The sequence below is a fragment of the Neopelma chrysocephalum genome, unplaced genomic scaffold, assembly GCF_003984885.1.
Source record: "Neopelma chrysocephalum unplaced genomic scaffold, ASM398488v2 Primary Assembly neopelma1_96687, whole genome shotgun sequence".
NCBI classification, from domain to species: domain Eukaryota; kingdom Metazoa; phylum Chordata; class Aves; order Passeriformes; family Pipridae; genus Neopelma; species Neopelma chrysocephalum.
The window spans coordinates 611,640-634,747 of NW_020925332.1; the positions used below are offsets into that span (position 1 = coordinate 611,640).

The 23,108-nt window shown below is 50.5% G+C and overlaps 1 protein-coding gene across 1 annotated transcript in view; it reads right to left on the reverse strand.

The window, feature by feature from the left end:
• The window catches only part of ZCCHC7 (zinc finger CCHC-type containing 7), an 85,802-nt gene extending 74,675 nt beyond the window's left edge, over positions 1-11,127 (reverse strand). Inside the window, exons 1-4 of the mRNA XM_027709096.1 lie at positions 11,023-11,127; positions 10,244-10,390; positions 8,744-8,868; positions 6,286-6,989 (exon numbers count right to left, since the gene is read on the reverse strand). Coding sequence (XP_027564897.1) covers positions 6,286-6,988 — 703 coding nt within the window. The 5' untranslated portion in view covers position 6,989; positions 8,744-8,868; positions 10,244-10,390; positions 11,023-11,127. The remainder of the gene's footprint in view (positions 1-6,285; positions 6,990-8,743; positions 8,869-10,243; positions 10,391-11,022) is intronic.
• Between the last annotated feature and the right edge of the window lie 11,981 nt (positions 11,128-23,108).

Sequence of the window (23,108 nt, forward strand, 5' to 3'; positions counted from 1 at the left end):
CAAATCAGTGACAGAACACACCAAACGAGTGACAGAACACACCAAACCAGTGACAGAACACACCAAACGAGTGACAGAACACACCTTGGCAGCTGGTTCTGTGCACATGGTTCTCAGCAGCATGTGGGGGACACATTAGTCTTGCTAAGGTAAGGCACACATCAGACATCTACCACAAAACATCCAGGAACGGGAAGAGAGAGCTTTTATTTTCTTCTTTCCTCACTGCTAACAATGTCATTGCCTCAAAAGACATATTCTAGATAGCTGGGACTGTCACACTGAGTGTGAAATCAGAGACTAATCAGAGACTAAAGCAAAAGCTTTACTAGAAAAGCAGTCAAACACCACCATGGAGAGCGAGCAGAGGCTGAGCCTGGCAGGTAGGAAACCTTCCCACTGCTAAAAATTTCCACACAGAAAGAAATGGCTTAAAGCTAAATTCCACAGCTAGAAAAACTTCCACGCTGGAGGGAAACACTCTGGTGAACTGGAGACCCTCAACAAAAGAGCAGGGGTGTGCACCCATACACGGGATGTGCACCTATGCACTCCAGCCTCTTCCCTGCAATCACAGTTCTCCCATGGAAAAAGCCACTGGAGGAAGGTCATGGAAGGCACACAGCGCTCAACAGCTACAGATACCAGAAATACCAATTATATACATTAACAGAGCATGAAGACCAGCACTGCCATCCCCCCAGGGCCTGCCAGCCCGTGCCCTGGAGGTGTGTGTACCTGCACAGGCACTACAGCAGCCTGAGGAGCTACTTCTGCATCTCCTCCAGATGTAACGTGAGTGACCACACACCCCTAACACAGAGTCAGGTTTCTGTCCCCCTCAGTACACAACTACACCTGGAAGCTCACCTCAGACTTACCTTTTCCCCCCCAAGACCTTTGTCTCCAGTATACTCTCTACAGCATTTTTTAATTGCCTAAACGCCTCGAACTTTTCCTTAGGAAGGATTAAATCAGTTTTCCATCAGTGTTCAAAAAATCAATTGCAGTTATGAGAGTTTGTAACTATCTGTAAGAAACCCCAGGGAACAGGGACAAGGAAGAAAGATCAAACTGATAACAGGACTGGGGGGAGGGAAAAATCCCCTTTTAACAATGAACAGAACAGAAAAAAAAAAAAAAGAGAGAAAAAAGTGAAAAAGTCACACAGAATGTATGACCACGTAAGCATGGGCACTCTTGTGGAAAACCTAGTCAGCAATCCTAAGCCAGGGGGAATTTAAATGAGAGCCCAGGTCCACAATAGTGACGGATACAAGGGGCTGCTCAGGTTGCAGGTGTGCTCAGGCTCAATCTCTTCAGATTTGCAAAGGAACTTTATTAGATTTATTAATTTTTTTTCTTTAATAATCAAGAGATTTGAGTGTATCCACACTACACGGTGAAGAAGATTAAGATTTTTTCTTTAATCAAAATATCCATATGCATGTGCTGTATCTTCCAAGGGGTAGGTGGATTCCCACTGCTGATTCCTGCTCCAGGGGGTGTTCTGCTGCAGGAACTCATGCACAAACCACTCCTACCACATTTCCATGACGGCAGGGTTCCAGCAAAGGCGAGCGAGAGGAAAACTCACCAAATCGCAGGAAAGCCCCCAAATCACGGTGCTCAGCAGGGCGCAGTTCTGGGGGACACAAACTCATAAAGGGGTTCAGCAGCTCATACACACAAAAACTGGACTCTGCTTCACATGCAGCAGTGTGACCTGGCACCCTCTGTCTGTCTGTCTGTCCATCTGTCCCTCTGACAGGGACCCAGCCCCAGGGCCTGGCTGTGCTGAGGAGGGACATGAGAGGGTGGGACGTGCCTGGGGAGGACACCAAGGACCATCAGGTACACAGACCACACCAGAAAGTCCTGCCGCTTTTAAGAAATGCAGCAAACACCACGAGGTGTTAGTAACAAAGATCTTTTGATCGTTTAACTGCTCGTCACAAAGAAATCTTTTTACTTCTGAAAGCGACTTCGGCTGAGAGTGAATCCACCGATTCCACAACCTGGGCATCCAACAACCAGAGGGAAGTGTGACTCTTTACAGAGCTCTTTTGTGGCCTGTGAAAAATTTCTTGCGGACATTTTTGAAGGAAAAAGTAAGTTGTTACCACAAATCACAAGACTCCAGAACAAAAACGTACAATGCACTGTATTGCTCAAAGGTCACCATTCAAAACCAGCTGTCAAGGGAAAGTTAAAGAGGAAAGGCACAATTCCCTGTACTTTGTTGTCATTTTAGAAATAAGCTTACATCTTTTCACTGTTTAAAAATACACTGAGGGATTTGAATAACAGCACAGAGAGAAAAGAAATACAGATGTGGTGAGATTTTTTTATGGTTTCTGTGGTGTCCTACAGAGTTAAGATAAAATTAAGAAGCCATTTAAAACTCTGATAGTTCACAAAGGGCACTTCCTTTTTGACAGAAATAAAAAAATAAGCCAAATTTGTCAGAGATTGCTATTTCCATTCTGATTCCAGAAGCTGTGGTTACTGCTGCTGAACAGAACTCCTTCCTACATGATTTTTTGGGGAAGAGGCAGAAACAAAATGCATTGAAGTTAATTTTTCATTTTAGGCATGTTTTCATGGTTTTATTCACTAAATGTTCAAACGCACTTCTTTTTTTCTCTTTTTCGATTTGGAGGTGTACTTTGGATTTAAAAACAGCCACATGCCACAAACCTGCCAAGCCCAGAATGGGATCACACTCACCCCTGGTCCCTGAGGAAGGGGCCAAGTGGGCAAAGGATAAAACAGGGAGAAGATAAATTGGTTTTTGTACCCCTTAGTGGCTGGACATCAATGTTGCAGCTCTGAAAACTGTCTTTCCAAAAAAAAAAAAAAAAGGAAGTAGAGATTAGGATTGCAGCTATTTGTGGGGGAAGAAATATGTTAAAAGGAAGGTTTTAATGAAGAAATGGATGAAAGACTTCCAACTGCAGGAGATTAACGTTCTTATCTTATAAACTCTTACTGCAAAGCGGAAGGAAGGGGTGGGGGGAAGAGCCCTCCTCCAAAGACCTGGAAACTCTCCGACACTGAAAATTAATTATCTGCATTTAGTGCACAGCACAGTTTGTCATGATTTTCTTTGCACACTTTCTTCTGGACTTAAACTTAAAAAAAAAAAGAGGGGTAAATAATACCAAAGGCCTAGATTTGCTGGGTTACCCATTTTTGAAACACCACATGAAGCTGACAGGACCCTTTAAGCAGAGCAGCCAGCAGCATCATCCCACACTTTCCTGAAAGCCACACTAGGAAGCCTCCTGGCAGACAGGTGGGAACAAACTGGTACCTGCCTTTTGGCAGAGAAACCATGTATTTTACAGAAATACAGGCACAAATACTCCGTGGCTTAGTGTGGTATTAGACAAGCAAAAATAAAATGTGGAAGGCACCTAGAGCCACGGGGAAGCAGGTCAGAGAGGTGAAGGGAGGCTCACATTTCTGCACAGAACACTGGTGCTCAGGGATGGGCCACAACCCGCAGGATGGCAGCTGAGGAACAAAGAGTGAACCCTGACCTGCCATAAGGGCCCAGAGCTCATGTCCCATGGCAAAGGGACACCTCCTTCCATCACAGCAGGCGCTGGTGACTGGAGCTGGAAGGTTGCATGAGGAAAAGACTCTCTGTGTACTGGAGGCATCAGGACAGCATTATCTGTTTACAGTGAATATTAAAAATAATAAGGCTGTTAAACGAGAGCAGGTCAGGCAAACAAGGAGTAGAGGAGTGAACAGGATAAGGAGGTACACTCAATTCCTTTCCTTGAAGAGTTGTTTTGGACTCCAGTGGAAGCTCAGCATCTCTGTTCAGGAACTCAGACATGAAAACAGACTCATCAAATAACTGACACAACCAGCTGCTTTCACGGTCAGGGAACTGTCCACATTTCAGTTCCCTTTTTCACAGGAAGCAAACTGGACACTGGACACACCATGACACCGTTATGGGAGGTCTGTCCCGTCTACAGTCACAGGTAGTTCTGGGGGAGAAGGGAAAGGCAAGGCCTCACCAGTCCCTGTACATTACAACCACCCCTACTGACACCATAGGCTCTAAAATCATAATTAACATACTATGTCATCACCAAAACACCTGATCTCATTCTTTAGAAACCCTGAAAACAGAACTGTGCATGTCTCAAAACAATTTAAATGAATTAGCAGAGAATATCTTTGAGAGGATAGTTTGCCAACACACGTATTTTTAAAATGCATTCCTTTGAACACCAAATTTTTATTTCATGTTTCAGCAAAGCAGTCATTTATAGAATCACACAATCCCTGAATGGGAAGGGACCTTAAAGATCATCTCGTTCCAAGCCCCTGCCATTGGCAGGGACATCTTCCACAAGACCATTTATATAATATAGTCTATATTATATATTGTAGTCTATACAATGGGAGATACAGTGCTGCACAAGCTCAATAAACAAATTGGGGTTACTGTACATTAGGAAGATTTATGGCTTTTCTTCCCTAACAGCTATTTTGATGCTCTTTTGGCTTTTCATCACACACACATATCTACAACACAATTTATTCTAAGCCTACATCTTTGCACCCCCATCACTGCATGTATTAGAAAAGGAGCAGCTGAACCAAACTTCCATGCTCTGGAGCTACCTGACTCCCACCCACCAGGATGCAGAGGGGTTTGGAAAGGGTTCTGGCCCAGCGTTGAAAATAAAAACCAAAACAGGAAAAGAGCGGGCGCATTTACGAGCCTCGTGTGGCCGTCTTTGACTTCCCACTCAAACACCTCAAAAACTGCTCACATTGCCTACCCTCAATGAAACAATTTTGGTTCTGGGTAGCGTGACCCGTTCATACAGCACGGGGAAATCCTGCTCCTCTTGACTGCTCTGGATGTGGCTTGCTTACTGCCAACATCCATGAATAGATCCACAAATCAGAAACATTACGAGGTTTGTCACAAAAACATGCTGCAAGTTAGCAAAACTGTCCCTTGGTACCAACCTCCTGTGCTGTTTTTAACAGCCTCCCCTCAGTGAGCACTGGCACACCCACAAGGAAATTCTTAGAAACTGCATTTTAAAGACTTACAGAGAGGAAAAAACTACATAAATTTCAAGCACAGTGTGGCTGCCAGGGGTCCGAACGCACGACAGTGTGCTCGGCTATGCAAAAACATACACAGCTCTAGCAGAAGGTTATCAAACATTTACGGGCCTGAAACGTGTGTTTCACCCGAAAAGAAGGCAAAGACCATTCCTCAGCTCTCTCCTCTCAAACAGCTCAGCAGCAGCACCTGAACAGCAGCACCATTTACAGACACCCCAACAAAAAACTCCACTGGTGTCAGCACCGCAGAACGTTCCATTTCACCCCAAACTGCCTCACTTACATGTGCAGTAAGTAAAATTATGGTGTACTTTTTTTTTTTAAACTTCTTTTAAAGTATGGTCTACTTTACTTTACGAATAAACTTTCATTTCCTTCTCCAGCCCCTGGTCGGGTCGTGGTTTCCCTCAGCCTGGCAGGGGACGCTGTTCCTGGGAATGATCTTTGTGCTCCAGGAGACTGGCAGGCAAGAACAGGTGCTGGTTGATCATCTAACAGAGTTTTCAGTTGCTAGTGACATGGTGTGTCTCACACTGCATGGTTATTACAAACACAACACCTACACTCTGTCGCACTGACACGTTTACTGACTTTCTTCACTGTGATGTGGAAGAGTATTTTGTAAAACACCAAAATGTTAGAGGTTAGCCTCAGTGGCTGGGGAGGGATCTCTCTGAATTATTTAGCTTACAACCCACATAAGAAATTGCAGTCAATTTCAGATCAACAGCCCAAACTACCAGACTCCTGAGGGGACAGTTACCTGCTGAATTCAGGGAGGGGAAACACTCAGGTCTCCTTCTGCCCCTCCTGTGACCACTCATCCCTGTCCCAAGTTGCAAGGTCTCTGGTCTAGCACATATGAACTTTTTATACGCTCTTAAGAATACAAAATACACAGGAAGGTTGGAAAGTTCACAATACAAGCCACTCTGATATTACTTCTAAATTTCTACCGGCAAAAATGCTGTCTCTCCTTTCATATGTCATGCTGCTGAAATAAAGGTACTGAAATGGCACAAATAAAGGCCATTTCATTCACCACAGCATTGCATCCATCATCACACACTCCAGTTTGCTGTTTATTTTTCTTTTCAAACACTGACATCAGCATCGTTGCAGAGAAATTGTCCCTCACACAGAAAAACAAACAGGCCAAAAAAAAAAAGCACTAACCTTCGCTGGCAGGGGTGGCACAGCCCTCAAGGTTCAAAATGATGTCTCCATCCCTGTCATCTGCACCAGCTCCCAAAAGCATCCAGCTCTCGACATTCTCACTGTCAGAGATCACACTCGCCTCCTCTGAGCTGTCCTCTATCACCAGCACGTCGTGGATGGACTCAGCTCCAGCAGGATGGATTGGGCTGGGCCCCCCAACAGTGCTTTTCCTCTGCCTTGGCATGCCTGCACCTGATCCAGGGGGACACAGGGCATTATATCCAGCAGCTTTGGGATGACTCGGCGTGGAAGATACAGGGTGGATGTGTGTTTTATCTTGAGCTGAAAAGCTTCTTGACCTCTTTGCTTTGCTTTTGTAGATGCTGACTTCATCTGGTGTATCAGACAGGACAATGATCTCAGGGTCATCTGAAAGCTGAGCACCACCATCAATGAATTCTTCATCCTGACAAGAAACAGGTTTCTTGTCTTCATCCTGTTTCTCAGTTAGAGCTGAACTATGACCCACAACTTCTGCAACTTCAGCTTCTTTGTCAGTTCCCAGCATGCTGATTTCTCCAAGATTCTGGGAATAGTGGATCTGGCTATAGAGATGGAACTCCACCTCACTATCAACACTCTGCTCACTGGATGACTCCTCGTGATAAAGCTCATCTTCGTACACTTCAGAATCCTCAGCATCGTCATACCCAGTGAACATTCTGGAAAGGAAAGAGTCTGTGTCTACAAAAAGCCAAAAGGTTCTATCAGAATGGTCATGTGCCCAAAACAGTCCTTCAAATGATACCTCTGGTCTACTTGGAATTGCTCAGGTGAGTCACAGAGCTCTGTAGACAGAACATCACACAGAGCAGATTTAACAGCAATCTGTGCTCAAACCCATAACAGCAAAAGTTACTTCGGGGTGTATTTGCTTAACTGTAATTACTGCTTCAGCTCAACTACTCTGGCTTCTGCACGTGGCATTTAATGTGCTCTGTGCTCCCATGTGAGGGAGGTCATCCCCCCACTCCCAGGGCCACACCTGCAGTGCTGTGTGCAGCTTGGGCTCTCTGACACAGACCCATGTACTGGAGCAAGAGTGACGAAGGGCCACTAAAATAATTAAGGGATTGCAGCATCTGTCGTGGGAGGTGAGGCTGAGAGACCTGGGACTGCTCCTCCTCAGGAAGAGGAGGCTCAGGGGGATCTACCCATGCCCATAAATACCTGGGGTGGGGCGAGTAAACGTGACAGAGCCAGGCTCTCCCAAGTAGAGTCCAGTAACAAGGTGACAGGCAACGGACACAAAATAACAAAATACAGGGAATTTCACTTAAACCTGACTATGTTGATCAGAAAAGCTGCAGAGCCTCCATCCTCAAGAATGTTCAGCCTTCAGCAGGACATGGCCCTGAGAAAACTGTTCCATGTCACCCTGCTTTGAGTGAGAGGGCTGAAAATGCCAGAGGCTCCTTCCTACCTCAGCCATCCTGTGGTCCCTGCCCAAGGGCGAGGGTGTACAGAGCTCATTACCTGCTTTCTGTCAGGGAAGACAGGCAATACAGAGACATCCTAAAGTCACTCTGCCTCATTCAGAGAACACCTTACTTCATGTACATGACCACATGATGCACAAAGCAGAGGAAATGCTTCCTCTGAAAAGTCTGCCTGTATTTCTGTGTTACAGTTACTCCCAGGGAAGACAACAAGCTTTTTTTAGACTTGAAAACTGTTAGATAGATTTCGGTTTTTTGGTTGTGGAAGAAAGTTCCATGGCAATGTTTGAATACACATACTCATAAGCATGTAAAAAAATTCAGATTTGTGAGCTCTGTATAGAAGCAATTTGTGTGATGAGGGTATTTAAAGAACCCAAAGGCTCTTTTTGTGAAGGCTCTGCTTTTGTCACCCAGGTTCCTAGGTTAAAAAAAACCTAATAGGCTAAATAAAATATGAAAGATTGAGGTGATAACAGATGCAATAAACCTACTATATAGCACTACTTAGCTTTGGAGGCTGTAGACAGGAAGAAAAAGTTAAACACTGGTCACCTGAACAGTTGTAGTTAGAAAAAAAATAGACAAAAAAGCATCTGACAGACTAAATGAAGCCCCTAAACTTCAATATTTTTCTCAACTTCACATGGGGTCACCTTTTCAAACAGATCATCCATGGGGCGAGAATAAAGCTCTAATCAAGCATGTTCATAAGATTAACCCGTGGTTATGGGGCATGAGGAAAGAGACTTTCAGTAATATAAGAAATTAACCATTTTTAGTGACACTCAAAAAGCCAACTGAACACAAGCACTCCTTCCTGCCCTCGTTACCCAGTAGATAAAGTCATTAAGTAGTGACCATTGCCAAAAGTATGCAGCTGGACAAGACTGATGGCTCTCAAGCATCTGAGGGGCTGACTCAGACTCTTCATAGCACAGCCAACAGCGTGGACAGGCAGCAAGCACTACACTCACTTTGATCTATCCTCCCCAGAAGCTCAGGTCAAACAATGGCTCCTCCTTCTCCTCCTCCTCTCAGGTCCACACGTGACTGGGATGATGAAGGGCTCTTCCTCTTGCTCAGCAGGTACAGCAGGCCACTGGGAAACAAGAAACATCCAATTTAAGCACTGCAACACGGTATGAAGACACTCAGTTCCACTGGTCAGCATCCTCACACTCAGGCTGCAGCCACAACCACCTCTTTAGGAGTGAGAAACAGCCGTGTCAGGGATCTGGCATCAAAGCAGACACAAACACAGCCTCTAAGAAGGGAAGAGGAGCTCAACAGACAAAGTTGTGCTGTTTTTCAGACTGCCACAGTGAAGCAGTCTCTCACTGGCTTCATACTGATATTCAGAGAAAGACCTGACTGGAACTCAGATTCCCTTTTGCCAGTCGAAGACTGTGGGCAATCATCTCTTTCCACAGAAATGTTTTGGCTGGAAAAGACCCCTAAGGTCATTGAGTCCCACCATTCCCTCATGATCACCACTGAACCATGACCCTAAGTGCCACATCTATCTCGCTACCAAAGGGACTATCACAAAGACACCCCTCATGTCTGAGTGTGAAAATCACATAAAAAAATATTAGTCCTGCACAGTCTTACCTGATTTGATAGGTAAGACAGGCTGCAGGGAGAGCAACAACAGACTGACACATCCTATTTCGGAACTCAACTGACTAACTTTTAAAAAAAACCCCCAAACTTCAAACCTCTGGCCACAGGAGAACCCCATACCTTCATCAAGGGGAATCCCACTCCTACGTGAACCCAGAGCACAACCTTTCTCAAAAGCACCTGACTGCCTCTCTGGTAGCCCCTAAGTAAGGACAGCTCAGGTAAAGGCCTAATGATGTTAAAATTAAAAACTCATAGGCATCTGAACTCCTTTTAACCATTTCCAAACAAAACTGCCAACAGCTGCAGTTGGCAGTGGCGGGAATCTTTTTCAAACCCTGCTCAACAGCACTTTTTGTCTGGCCCAATAAAACCCTGATGTCCTGCACTTGATGCAGCAGCAGGAGCTGGTGGCAGCACCAGGCAGCCGAAGGGAGGAACAGCACAAACAAGTTAATCAGAACATCCACAGCAGTTTTCCAGCTGCGTGCGGGCAGTGACTCCCTCAGGCAAAATCCCAAAGACGGTTTGGACACTGAGGTGTCCTATACCTGCAGAAAGGCTTTGCAGTAAGATGCCCAGGGCAGTCCTTCTCATGTCATTCCTGTACAGGTACCTCACCTCTCCCTGCCAACCCCTCGTTTCCTCTGCACAACCCTCCTGCACTGCTGCAGGTGAGATGTGCAGCCATCAGTCACCTGTGTCTGCCTCTGTGGAGTAGAAAAGCCCTCACAGTGGAACACTGAAAAGTGTTGGGAGGTAAGTTGGGGCCCCTGCCCTCATTTTTCATGATCTAATGGCGGTTTTTGGCCAAACCATGAGAAACAACCCCCATCCTTGTGCTGATTTACCGCGTGTTTGAGGAGACGTGACTGTTCTGGTCTTTCTTTAAATGCAGTGCAAATAGAGAGGAAAAGCTTTGGAGAAGAGGTCGGGGTTTTTCTAGTGACAGCTATGCCTTCAAGAGACCACAGGAATATCTCTTCCACACTCGAACACTGGAAAATAACAAAACATTCCAAGTTTATTTCGACCCTTTCAGAAGATTTTTCTCCCTTCAGCCATTTTCCAAATCGTGTTTAAGAGTAACGGAGACTTGCTTTTCCTTGGATCCTAAGGCTGGATTTGGTCTGGTGGGCGGGACAAATCAGGAATGGAGATCCCGAGGGAAAGGCATGGAGACCCGGGGGGAGGGGGATGCACTCCCGAGCACCGGGAGCGGCCCGGGGAGGATGCGGGGCGCTGATCCGGGCACACGCCGTGCCATGCGGGTATCGGCCCCCTCCTGCGGAGCTCCGGGGCTGCTCGGAACGGGGACTCGTTTCCGGGACTGACGGAGGGACCGCGACACGCCGGAGTCACCGGGACACGGCGCCGCCAGAGACACACGGACACCACGCCCGGGCAGAGGCCGCCCGGCCGGCCCAGACCGGCGGGGAGGGCCTGAGCCGAGGCCGCTGAGGCGTGGGGGGCCCCGGGGCCGGGGCCTTGGGGAGCGGGGCCCGCCGGGACGGACGGGGGGCCGGGCGGTGGCGGGGCCAGCGTGACGGTGCTCAGTGCCGGGTACCGGGACTCACTGACCGCCGAGACCCACTCAGCGTCAGTGCCGGCAGCCCGTACTGGGACTCACCCGGTCCCGGGACTCCCTCGCTCGGTGCCGATGCCGGAACTCACCCGGGACGCGTCCCCTCGGTCCCGACCGCGCCGGGACCCGCGGAGCAGGAAGTGGCCCCGCACTGGCCCCGCCCCCGGCCACGTGCGTCCGGCCACGCCCCCGCACTCCGCCCCGCCCATCCCGTCCCTCGGCCACGCCCCCGCGCTCCGGCCACGCCCCCCGCTCCGGCCACGCCCACCCCGCGCCTCGGCCCCGCCCCCGCGCTCCGGCCCCGCCCGGGGAGGGGTTGGGGGGGGGCGCGGCTTTGGGGACAATTTACCGAGGATTGGGTGCGCGGGGACGGCGGTTCCCGGGGGTGCTGCAAGCCCGACAGCACAGTCCAGCCGCTGCCCGGGTCCTGTGCCAGGACCGCGGCTCCGTGTGCGGCGGGGACCGAGTCCGTGCCGCGCACCGCAGGCAGCGTGATCCGGGAGGAGACGGGGTGGGAAGGGACCTTACAACCCTTCCAGTGCCACCCCCCTGCCGTGGGCAGGGACACCTTACACTAGCCCAAGTTGCTCCAAGCCCCGTCCAACCTGGCCTGGGACACTTCCAGGGATGGGGCAGCCACAGCTCCTCTGGGCAGCCTGTGCCAGGGCCTCACAGGGAAGGATTTCTTCCCAATACCCCATCTAATCCTGCCCTCTGGCAGTGGGAAGCCATCTCCCCTGTCCTGTCACTCCAGGCCCTTGTCCAAAGTCCCTCTCCAGCGTTTTTGGAGGCCCTTTAGGCACTGGAAGGGACTCTAAGAACCCCCAGAGCCTTCTCTTCTCTAGGCTCAACACCCCCGTCTATCTCAGCCTGTCTTCATAGCAGAGGTGCTCCAGCCCTGGGAGCATTATATGGACACATGCATGCACATGCAGGTACATACAGGCGTGCACACACCATGCAAGTCCTGGCTGGACCTGTGTGCCCAGCAGCCCTGACTGCCCCGCTGTCCCCAGCAGCCCTGCACAGACAGGTCTGCACTCACTGTCTCTTACCAGTGAGTTCCCAGAGGTCCCAGTCTCTCCAGTACACCACTCCGATGCTGGGAACCACCTTTACAATCAGTGGTGACTGCCCTTGCTGACATGTGCCCGTGCAGCAGGGATGCACTGCCTCCCTCCAGGTGCTGTCCTTCCACACGCAGCTCCTCCAGCCAGCCCTGGGACCTCCATGTAAATATGTGCATGCATGTTTACCCTCACACGGGTAAACAGACGCCTTATTTAATATTGCCAAATGGTGTCACATCGGGGTATGCACGGTGTGCTGCTGCTTCTGTGATCTTAACAGGTGGGATGAGCTGCAGCAGGCAGCAGCAGAGTCAGTCAGAGCCTCCCAGGAGCAGGAGAGGTGAGCAGGGACGAGTGAGAGGATGCAGGGAGCTGGGGGAGGCTGTACCCGGGATAGCAGTGTGCCAGGTCTCCCTGCAGCTGTGGAGCTCCCCCTCTGCCCTGCCGTGCTCCCCCGAGGCTGGCGGGGCTGCCTGTGCAGACAAACACGTGTGTGCTGCCGTGTCTGCTGAGCCCGGAGCTTTCATTTTCCATCTCATTTTTTTTTGTAGGTATTTCAGACTTCGGGGGTTTCCTTAATGCAGTGCTAGTACTCTATTTTCAACATTACTGGCATGTAATTACAGCCTGTGATTTGCCTCTGGGAACGCTAGCACAGGCGCGTATGTGTGGGCTGAAAAAGTGCCTCTTGAAGGGTGAAATGATGTGTTTCTTTGATCCTCTGGGCTCTGGGTCCAGAAGGAAGTGAGCAGAACTGACCAACAAGAAGAAAGGTTTTATCTTCTAGCAGAGAGCAAGTAGAACCTGGCATAGCTGTGATACCTGCTACTGGCCACAGGTACTTTGCTCTGATCTTATGACACCTTTCAAAACAATGCCTCTGGATGTTACAAAACATTCTCAAATATATCATATAAATAATTGTGGTAAAACATATGCTGTTAAGGTGATTAAAGGATGAGCTGGAACTGCAGAATGTTATGCAGCTGTCAGAACCCTGAGGATACTCATGGGCTGCCTGGATCCGGGGCTGTGTCTGACCCTAGTTCCCCAGATTCCTGACCCTGACACCTCTCTTCAGTCTGCCATGCTGCCGTGGCCTTTGCCTGTCCCTGTCCCCGGGCAGGTGCCCGAGGCCCATGGTTGGGGCTGCCCTGCTCCTTGCTGGGCTGGTGAGATGGGCAGTGGCCAGTAGGCCCTGCCCCATCAGCCCCTGCCAGGGAGCTACTGAAATGGTGTAAAATACATGTCTGGGGAAAGACCTCAGGTCAGGTACCTTTCCTCAGAACACTTCCAAGAAACAAAATTCTTATGTATAAAAACAGCAGAAGAAGGATTAGAGCGTTTGGATTTAACACTGACTACAGCGGTGTTTTACACTTGCAAGAACTCACTCTCGCCAGATTTGCCCTTGGAAGGAAGTGGGGTTTTTTTTTTGGTGGCGTCATGGTGGAAAGTCAGCGTCTCCCCCGAGGCGTCCCGCGCAGGTCACCCGTGCCCAGGGACTCCTGCTCTGCCACAGTGCCCGGGGCACTGCAGCTCCAGGGACACACCCGACCCGCGCAGGGAGGGATCGGAGCGCTGCAGCCCGGCCGTGCCCCGGGGCGCTTCGCTGCTGCTCAGGGGCAGGTGGAGGTGCCCGCCTTCCGTGCAGGGTGACTCAGGTGTGACCCTCAGCTACCGGCGTTTTCACCCTTGCGCTCCTCTCTTTCTCAAGCCAGTTGAGTCCTGCTGCTGCCTTTGCTTCTGAGAGCTGTTTCTCGGGAGGAGTGATAAGCTCTACCTGCCACGCACCTGAGTTCAGCCCAAGCCGCTCCTCTCCTCCCCTGAATATCCCATCTTTGGTGCTCTGGTGACTCACTCGTGAGAGAGGAGCTCGGCACGGAGCCTGAGGTCCTGGTGCTCACACGAGAAAGGCGAAGCGGTGGCATCCCCCTGCGGGTACTGAGCAACATCCCCGGCTGTTCTTAGCTCAGCTGGGGGGGCTGCGCTCCGTCCCCGGAGAACGCCCCCTCCTCCTCCACAGCCCACATCTTCCTGAGCTGTTCAGAGCGGCAGGAGGCACCTTCCTGCACCCCAGAACCGGGCCCCACGGCTGCGGGGGGTTGAGAACGACCCTCTCTCCTGCCGACCTGACACCGTGTGTTCCAAGTGCCTTTGGCGAGGACAGCGCGGCTGCCGAAGCTGTGCCTGCGACACCGGCACCCTCCGCACCCGGCTCCGGGCAGCGGATCCCTGCGGAGGGTGCAGGAGGGGTCGGAGCTGTTCTGGCCACCACAGCATCATCTTCCCGCTGCCGTTCGCCCGGACCCACCGAAAGTACCAGCGCCAGTGCAAGGGAAGGAGCATCCGTTCTCCACGCCCGTCGGCATTGCCCGGCAGCCCCACGGTGCCCTTCCCCTCCCTGCCTGCCTTCCCCGGGCAGGGAGACCAAAGGGCTGCACAAACCCAGCGAGAACGAACGGGCCCGCGGGAGCCCGGGGGCAGATCTGTGAGGGTTGCAGGGACAGGGGGCTTTGCAGCAGCCTCAACTGCCCGGGGACAGTCTGGGTCTCCTGCAGCCCTGCAGGAGCCCGGTGAGGACCGTCGTTCTTCCACCGCAACCCGTCCGTGGTCAAAAAAAAAAAAAAAAAAAGGGAAGGAAGAGGGAAATTTCCCCGAGATGTAACCTGTGAGTTTGGGGTCCAGGTGCCGGCAGGTGGCACCCCAGAATGCACAGCCTTTCTGCCAGCCTGGTGCTGCTCACCAGAGGGATTTTCAGCCTCCTCAGTTCTCCCAGCACCGAGGGGGCCGCAGGGGCTCTGTCGCTGGGGTGGGTAGCCATCAGAAAGGACCCTGAAATGATGATTTCCCTTTGCTCTTTTCCAAAGTGTGTTTCTGAGCGCTGAAGGAAACAGCACGAAAGAATCTAGAATAAGCCTTAGCAGCATTACACATTAATAAAATGTCTGTGTCAGGGTGCTGGCTCCTGTTGCCCCTAACTTTGCAAGATGCCAATCCTGTGAGGTGAAATGGCCTCCGAGAGCTGCAGCTTCACCTGGCTTTCCTTGGAGAATTCACAGCTGGAAGGATCCACACTGTCCAAGAGCATCACTAAGGAAAGTCACAGGAGTCCCAGACATGGTGGAAACATTGTGTGATGTTTCTTCTACTGTGGAACAACATGAGGATGTGACTGAAGGATATAGGTATGCAAGTAGGTCAATTCAATGTGTGCAGGCAATGATCTCTTTCTTTTTAAGAGCCTAACTTAGCAATCTTGTCAAACTGTGTTTTTATCTGCACTTGTGGAATGAGGTGGGTTGTAACTGCTTCTGGTTACCTGTGCCCAGGGAAGTTGCCTCTGACTTTCACAGGCTGTTTCCTGACAATCACACTGTTTTCATCCAGAAGCTGCAACTGATGGTGGTTTTTTGTGTTGTGTGTCCGGGCACACGAACTCCATTCTTGTCTGTCCTGATCCAGTAAAATAAGTGAACTTTGATATGAGGAACCACTCCTTCTCCTTGAAGCTCAAAAGTGGACCTGCCCTGCTGTGCCAGGCAGGATCAGGCAGCATCCTCTGCACTGGCCTCACACGGAACTGGAGGGGTGGCAGCTGCAGAAGGGTTGAAACGGTTCAGGAAATGCTGGGCAGGGAGGCAGCAAGAGGCTGGGCAGAGGTGGGTGATGAGATGAGGAACAGCTGAACCAGGACAGAAGAGGAGGCTCACATTTGCCACCGCAGTTGCCATTTTCCCACCTTTACTCCCACTTCAGCATCAGCAAACTGAATTGCCCAGGCCACGGGAATGGCACTTTCAACAGACTTCCACTGAAATGGCTTAAAAATCGCCAGTGCTGAACCCAGAGCCACCGGGTGTGGGCACAGACCATGGGGACATCGGTCATCACACCGTGTTTGGACCTGTGCAACCTCCTGAGCCCCAGCCCATCATCATCCTCAGCTGTCTGCGGCAGGGACAGGAGCACTTCAGAAGTTAATTAAATTCTCACCCCCCACCTGATCCACTCCTCCTCTTCCCAGTGCTCCACTTTGCTTCAAACCGAGCAGCGGGAGAGGGAAGGGAGTGTAATTATTGAGCTCCTTAGAGCCAGCTCTACAGTGCTTCAAAGCTTGTTAATTACAGTTTCAGCCGCTCGAGTCTGTGGAGGACCAGAAGAGCATGTGGGGAGTGGGGGGCACGGGCTGAGGGAAGGGAAGGATGCCATGAAGTTGAAGCCACAAAGGCTGACAATGGGAAGAACCAGGGTGAGACAGGGCAGAGGCCCAGAGGCACTGACAGATAGAAACCTGGGAAAAAGCCGCAGGGAGTGAGAAGCAGCTGGGAAGCAGAGGGAGATGGTGAAAGGAGGGGAAAGACGGAGCTGCACAAGGGAGCAGCATGGAGTGTCTGTGCAGGGTGATGGAGGTGGAGGTTAGGCACTGAAGTGTGTTCTTTGTGCTCACCTGCCTTCTCTGGCAGAGCAGATAACTGCCCAGGCTCCAGGTCCAAGTGCTGCCAGTGCTGTTTGGTAGGGCATGGTTGCTGAAGGACAGAGTGGATTTTACAACAGATTGACCCTATTTCCTTTTTTCCATATAGACCATGTTTTCTTTCCTTGATCACCCTAATTTTCTCACTAAATAAGCAAAATAATTGCAACAGTGTTTTGCCTCTCTCCGAATTCCATCAGCTGAGAACCCTCAGCATTTTAAGGGCAAAACCTGCAACATCCCTTCTCCACTGAAGGGAGGAGATAGCTACACAATTGCTCCCCTTGCCCCTTAGACAGCCACTGCCAGAGAACACCACTTCTGCTGCTGCCCCCTGGGCTGAGGGTTCTGTGATTAAGGGGAGAATCTGCCCTTCTGGCCATCCACAGTTTCCAGAAATAAGTTATTTAAAAGAGGATAGTGGTGGGAAGAATGTTCAGGTTCTCCATGGGAAACCATTTTGGGCCTCTCTGCAGCTTCTGAAATGGGAATTTCCTCTTTGACAGAAGCAAAAGGATAGTTCAGAGCTAGCAAAGACAACGTACTGGAAGACTTGATGCTGCATTGCCAGTAGTTCTTAGCTCTGACTTCATGATTTCCATTTTCTTTTGGCAGCTTCCAGTCTCTATTTAACTCCTTTTGCTGGAAAATTTCCCTTAAGGAGCCACCAGTGATGGCCCAGGAGACAGTGTGTGAATGTTTTGCATTATGTAATGCTTTGACATTTGGCATTCCCATGGCATTATCCCCATTATCCCCCATCAATGCGGAATAAGCTGTCAGAGCATGAAATTGGTATTTTTACATATTCTTAATGTACAGATGTCAGTCTGAAAGCCATGCACAAGCATTATGATTAAATTCCCTGTTTCATCCTCTAGCCTATTCATGGATCTGTTTGGAAGATTTCATTCCTTTTGAGGGGTTATTGGGAAAAGGCACAGCCTTAAAAAGTAATAATTCTGCCTAATAGCATTATCAGCAGGTGAAAGATAAGTTTAAGACATTGTGCACCAAACGCAGCATAGACTCTTAAATCCAGAGCGATAGTGTTCAATCTTTAGCACCTGTGTTCCTGGCATGGCAGCAGAAAGTGAACAACAAGTACCAGATGCATAGAGGGAATATAATCAGTGACCCAGTTTCTGGTGCCAAATACATCAACATGTTCCAAATCAAATCTGCTCAGAGTTTACAAGTTTGTTACTCTGCGTTAATTGTGATGTAAGTCTGGCAGAGCCTGCTGGGAGGATGACTGTGCCTGAACATAGTGTACATGGAGAGGGGAGAGGAAGGGCACGACAGAGGATCCACCCGGGATTCCAGATTGCTCGATTTGGTTGGTTTGACCACAGATACATAAGGAAGAGCAGGAAAGTCACCTGCTTGGAAGCAAATCGGCTGTTCCACCCTCTGCTCTTAGACCCTGTCTCAAGGACTTGCACTGCATCAGCAGTCAATATTGGTGCAAAATGAGACCTGTATGGTGCAGCCTCCATCACTGGGAGCTCCCAGGGCCAGGCTGGGTAAAGCCCAGTGTCCTGGTCTGATCTCATAGCTGGCTCCACTGTGAGCAGAGGGTTGTCTGGAGAGTTCCTGAGGTCCCTTCCAGCCTGAATTGTCCTGTGACCCCAATCTCTGATAGACAGAAGGTTGGAGCAGGAGGATGTTCAGCATCTGCACAATAAACTTTCCTGCTGGAGTTCCCAGAGGTTGTTGAACAGCGAGGGTCCTGTCCCTGCCAGGACCTCGGAGCCTTGTGACCCACGGGGTTGCAGGTCCAAGTATGAACATGTGCCCTATTGACAGGAGCAGGCCAGTAAAGGAGAAAATAATACAGCAGCGATGGTAAAAGGCTATCCCGAGCTGTATAACCTGGATAGCTGCAGAAAATGTTTGTTTTCCTAAACAGGGGTACGAAGTTAATCCTCATAAGGAGAAATCTAAGTCCTGTGCTACTCTCCTCAGGATTTCTCCTACTTCATTAAACTCTGACACCTCAGAAGGCAAATCCACATTGTCACATGTCACTTGTGCTTGAAAAAAATGTGCATATCAGTGTTTAGTACTAGCTTATTTTTCCTTCTTATTTTGCAAGTGTAATTGTGTAGTACATCTAACTGCAGGCCTCTATGTACTCGTTAGCATTAAGAGTGTGTCAGGCCATGTGTAAACAAGGGTATTAGCACAGATCTGGAGCAGAGTCAGTCTATGCCAGCTGGAGATGTGGTCCCTGCCTCTGTGTTTGCCAGGAGGTTTTGAGACGATGAGAAGGAGCAATAACTTTAGGCTGGTAAATACCCTCACTTGCAAAGAAAGCTATGGGATATTCCTGTGTGGTTATTTTACCACTCAGATTTTGGTCTCATCTAACATTACTTTTCCCATGAGTCTTTCTGTCTTGGATGATGAAATTTTTAGTGCTTGCAGGAACAAATTTTCCAGGAGCTCTCTGAAGCAGGGCTCCAGGCTGCAAGACATGGAGAGGTGTGCACAGCTGACCTGAGATGTGTGGGGACTGCAGCATCCAGTGAGAAATGGGCTGCTCCTACTGGTTGTCCCAGGGAACACGTTTCTGCTTCTGGCTGACTAAGCCTTGGCCCAAAATGCTCTAGGTGCTGGGTCATGCTCTAAGTTTGTCTGCTGCACCCAGGAGCCCCATCTGTCAAATTTTTTTCTCTCTAAGAAGGTGCTTACAGACAGTGTTCACAACCTCCTTGATAACTCGGGCAGCCAGCCCATGCACACTGGGCCTGTGAAGTTTCCAGCCCTTTCACCCTGAGTGGCTCCTCCTCCCTGTGCCTCTTCCTCTGATCCCCATCTGGGCTGGGCAGAAAGGGCAGGAAGGGACCCCTTGAGGTGGCACAGAGCCAGTGTGGCACCTCCACTGCTGCAGCCCCCCCCTCCCACGGCGGTGTGGGAGGTGTCTGCGTGGCCTCAACACAGAAACCCCTCCACACAATTCTCCCCTCTTCCCCTGCCTTGTCCTCCCTGCTGGGAGGTGGTCTGAGCTGCCAGCCCCAGGGTCACCCTGGCTGTGTCAACGCTTTGGTTCTCACTCATCAAATTCACCAGGTTTCTCACTCCTCTCTGCCAGGGATTTGCGACAGTTCACATCAGCAGAGATTTTACCCTGTTCTGTCACGAATTTGGGACAAATATCATCAATCAACCTCCAGGAATGAATCTGTAGAGAGATTGCTCCTGGTAGTTGCACGTTTACTTTTTGCCATCCAGGTGACCTTCCTCCTGTGCACGAGGATTTCCAGTCAAACCCGGCAAGCTTTCCAGTTTACGCCACAGTTGCTTCCTCAGCGAAGGAAATCCCTCTTCCGTTTCCCAAACCCAACATCAGCCCCCACTTTGGCACTGGGCACTGCCTCAGCCAGGAGCTGCAGCTGTGAGAGGGTGGACCCTGACCAGCCCTCCCACCCTTGGTGGGTGCTGGAGCCTCTGCCAGGGGCTGGCAGGAATCAGAGGGTTGGTGATGTAGAGGCTGCAAGCTGGGGGTCCTTCAGAACAGCCAGACCCCATCAGGCAGCACCCAGGGAGGGAAACACACTGCCTTAGTTTAACAAGATTACAACCTAGAAATTAAGAAACTTCAGGTGGAAGTGTGGAAAAGGAAAAAAAAAACCAGCTTTTTATTAACGAAATCTGAATAAACTACAAATGGTGCGATCAAAAACTTTCAGAAGAAACAAAACAAAGACCCAATTCCCCGGGGGGGAGCAGGGGGGAAGGCAGGACTGTGCCGGCAGTTCAACAGCCGCTCGCAGCCACGTGTGCCCGCAGCAGCCAGCAGCCGATGGCATCGCAGCCAGCGATGAAGGAGTCCTTTCTCCCACAGGCAGTCCCGAAAACTGAATACCTCGCCCTGAGAGGGGCCGGTCTCTCTCTCTCAGTCGTCCTCTGCGAGGTGCCTCGTAGGGGGAAAAAAACCCCTTCCTCTCAGGAGAAGAAAAGGAAGTGGCTGAAACAGGGCTCCCAGCTCTGTCCGGTCCGCGGACCGAACCCAAAAGCCCCCGAACAAAGGGCTCCCCCCTCTCTCCCCGCGGCAACAGCATTTCCCAAGAGCGCTCCGCCTGCCCCCCCCCCCGCCCCATCCCGGGAGAAACGGGTGGAGGGGGAGACGTTGGGAAAAAATTCCAACATCTCTTTTTCAGACCCGTGACACACACTCTGCTCGGGCTGGGGATGTGAGCCATGTGCCTGATCCGTGCAACTCCACAGCCTGCTCCCTGCACCGTATCTCTTGGTGCCTTTTGTGTTGCTTGTTCACGGGGAGAAGGTCCCACCAGAGAGCTGCTCCTGCCATTCCAAGGATGGGCAGACCAGAAGAGTGATGCGGGGACTTTGTGAAGGCAAAGTGAGCTCTCAGGTTCTCCTTGCTCCCAACACCATTTCTGTGGATGTTCAGGACTGGAACAGTGGAACAGCAGCTCAGGCTGGGACACCTGTGCAAACCTCCTTTACCCAGGTGTGGCACAGCCCTTGGGGACCTTGGCCATCATTTCCTTGGGCATTGGTGAAGCCGTGGTTGATTTGAATGGCCTTTGGGGGTGGCTGGCTGGGGGCAGGACCGGGCCCCAGGTGTCTCGCGCAAGATTTGCAGTAAATAGGGGCAACACAGGCAGTGCAGCCAGTGCAGGGGCAAAACCACCCAAAGAAGCCCAAGCCACGCCACATCCGAGTGTGACAGCTGGTGCTCTGACAGCACCAACAGCTGCCGGGACAGATGCAGCAACATTAACCACAAGACCACCACACAGCCCTCTGCCTCTTCCTTCGCTTTTTCCTTCTGAAGGAAAAATGGAGCAGGAATTGTGTAGTTAACAGCGTCCAGTCAATCTTAGCCTGGCTTCATTCCCCCTCCCTTAGCCTATGGAGACACCCTCCAGGAGAGCTCCTGCCTGTCAGCACAGAGCTGTGGGAGGGACAGCCCACGGTCGAGACACCACTATTTGGGGCATGGTCTCTGAGCCCTGTCACCGAAGATCTCTGGGTTCCCAGTGTCTGTGCTGATTATGAGCATGAAAACCTGGCAAACAAGCATGTTTTCTGGGCACAGAGGAGCCTCCTGGGGCAGTGACACGTCCACGTGAGAGCTGGTCTGTGCAGTGTCCAGCCATGGCTGCCCTGGAGCCTCTGCTGCAGGGACTGGAGGGGCACATCCCTGGGGAGCTGCGGGAGCAGAGCACCATGTCTCCTGTGAAGGGACATATTAAGCCTAGGCAAAGCAGGCAGCTGCTCAGGGCAGCGTGTGGCTGGGGAGGCAAAGCTCCCTGCCCTTTGCCAGGGCAATGGGAAGGCAGCCCCTGACGTGTGCTGTGCTGGTGGGAGGTGCTGGGGGCACAGGGCTGCCACCACTCCTGAGCTGATGTGGTGCCGGCACAAGAGTGTCGGGGTCATGATGATGTAAGTGAGGATGTTTTTAAACACTGCAATTTTAGCTAATTCCATTGCAGACATAGGTAGTAAACACCTAGCTCAACACCCTGTTGAGAATCCACTTGAGCTGCTACTTATTTCAACAATGGAATTAGCAAAAATTGCTGATCTCTTCAAAGCAACGAAGCCTGTCCAGGTACTGCATGTCCCTGGGAGCACAGTGGTCCAGAAGAGCACAAGGGGAAGGGTTTCACACGGCAGTGCTGGAGCAAGGTGATGGGAAGGGGTTGTCTCTATTTGGTTCCCTTTTACAACCTAAAGGATTTTACGATTCTAGGAGCAGCTGGAGGAAGCAAATAATGTGTCTGTGTAGTTGAATTCCCCACATTTAGTAGACAAGAAATGCCTCTGAAAACATCTTAGGCCACTCCTGTGGTGGAGAGAGACAGACTGGCTGCTTGTCAGTGGGCAGACAGGCTTAACTGTGTCTTCAGAACACGACAGTCCCACATCCTGGAAAGGACCCAAATTCTGATGGCCTGCTAAACCTCCCTTCCTTCCATGAGAAGCCAAAGGCAAGGCTAAAGAGAAGGCTTTCGCAGGATGCCTTGTTCAGATCAGGCTGAAACACACTCCTTACTGACCTTGTGAGGACAACACTCAGCTGGGCCAGGCAGAAGCAGGAGACGGTTTGAGCAGCCAGTTCTCTGATGTTTGCGGATCGTATGGGAACAAGCAGTTTGCAGTGTCCTCAGACATGGGTGGCTTTCTATGGGGAAAGGTAGGTGTGTCACCTACAGGAGTCCCGTAGCCCAAAAAATGTGAAGTTCTCATTGCAAAAATGGTGAGAGTACTGCTGTGAAACAGAATAATTCTGAAAAAAAGCGGTGGTAGGGCTACAGCAACGACTGTCAGGAGTTGGACTTCGATGATCCTTGTGGGCCCCTTCCAACTTAGGATGTTCTGTGATTCTGTGATTGTTATATCCTCGAGAAAAAATTACATTTAATCAAAGCTTTTTCTGAAACAAACAAACACACAAGGAAACAGAAACCGTAAAAGGCAAACCCGTAGTGTGGGTCTTATACATGGTGTGGAAAATTTTGGCCTAAAGTCTTACAGTCTGGTGAAGGTGTCAGCAACTGAAGATCTTGTAGGAAGAGATGGCTGTGCTCAGTTGGGCAGTGAACCTT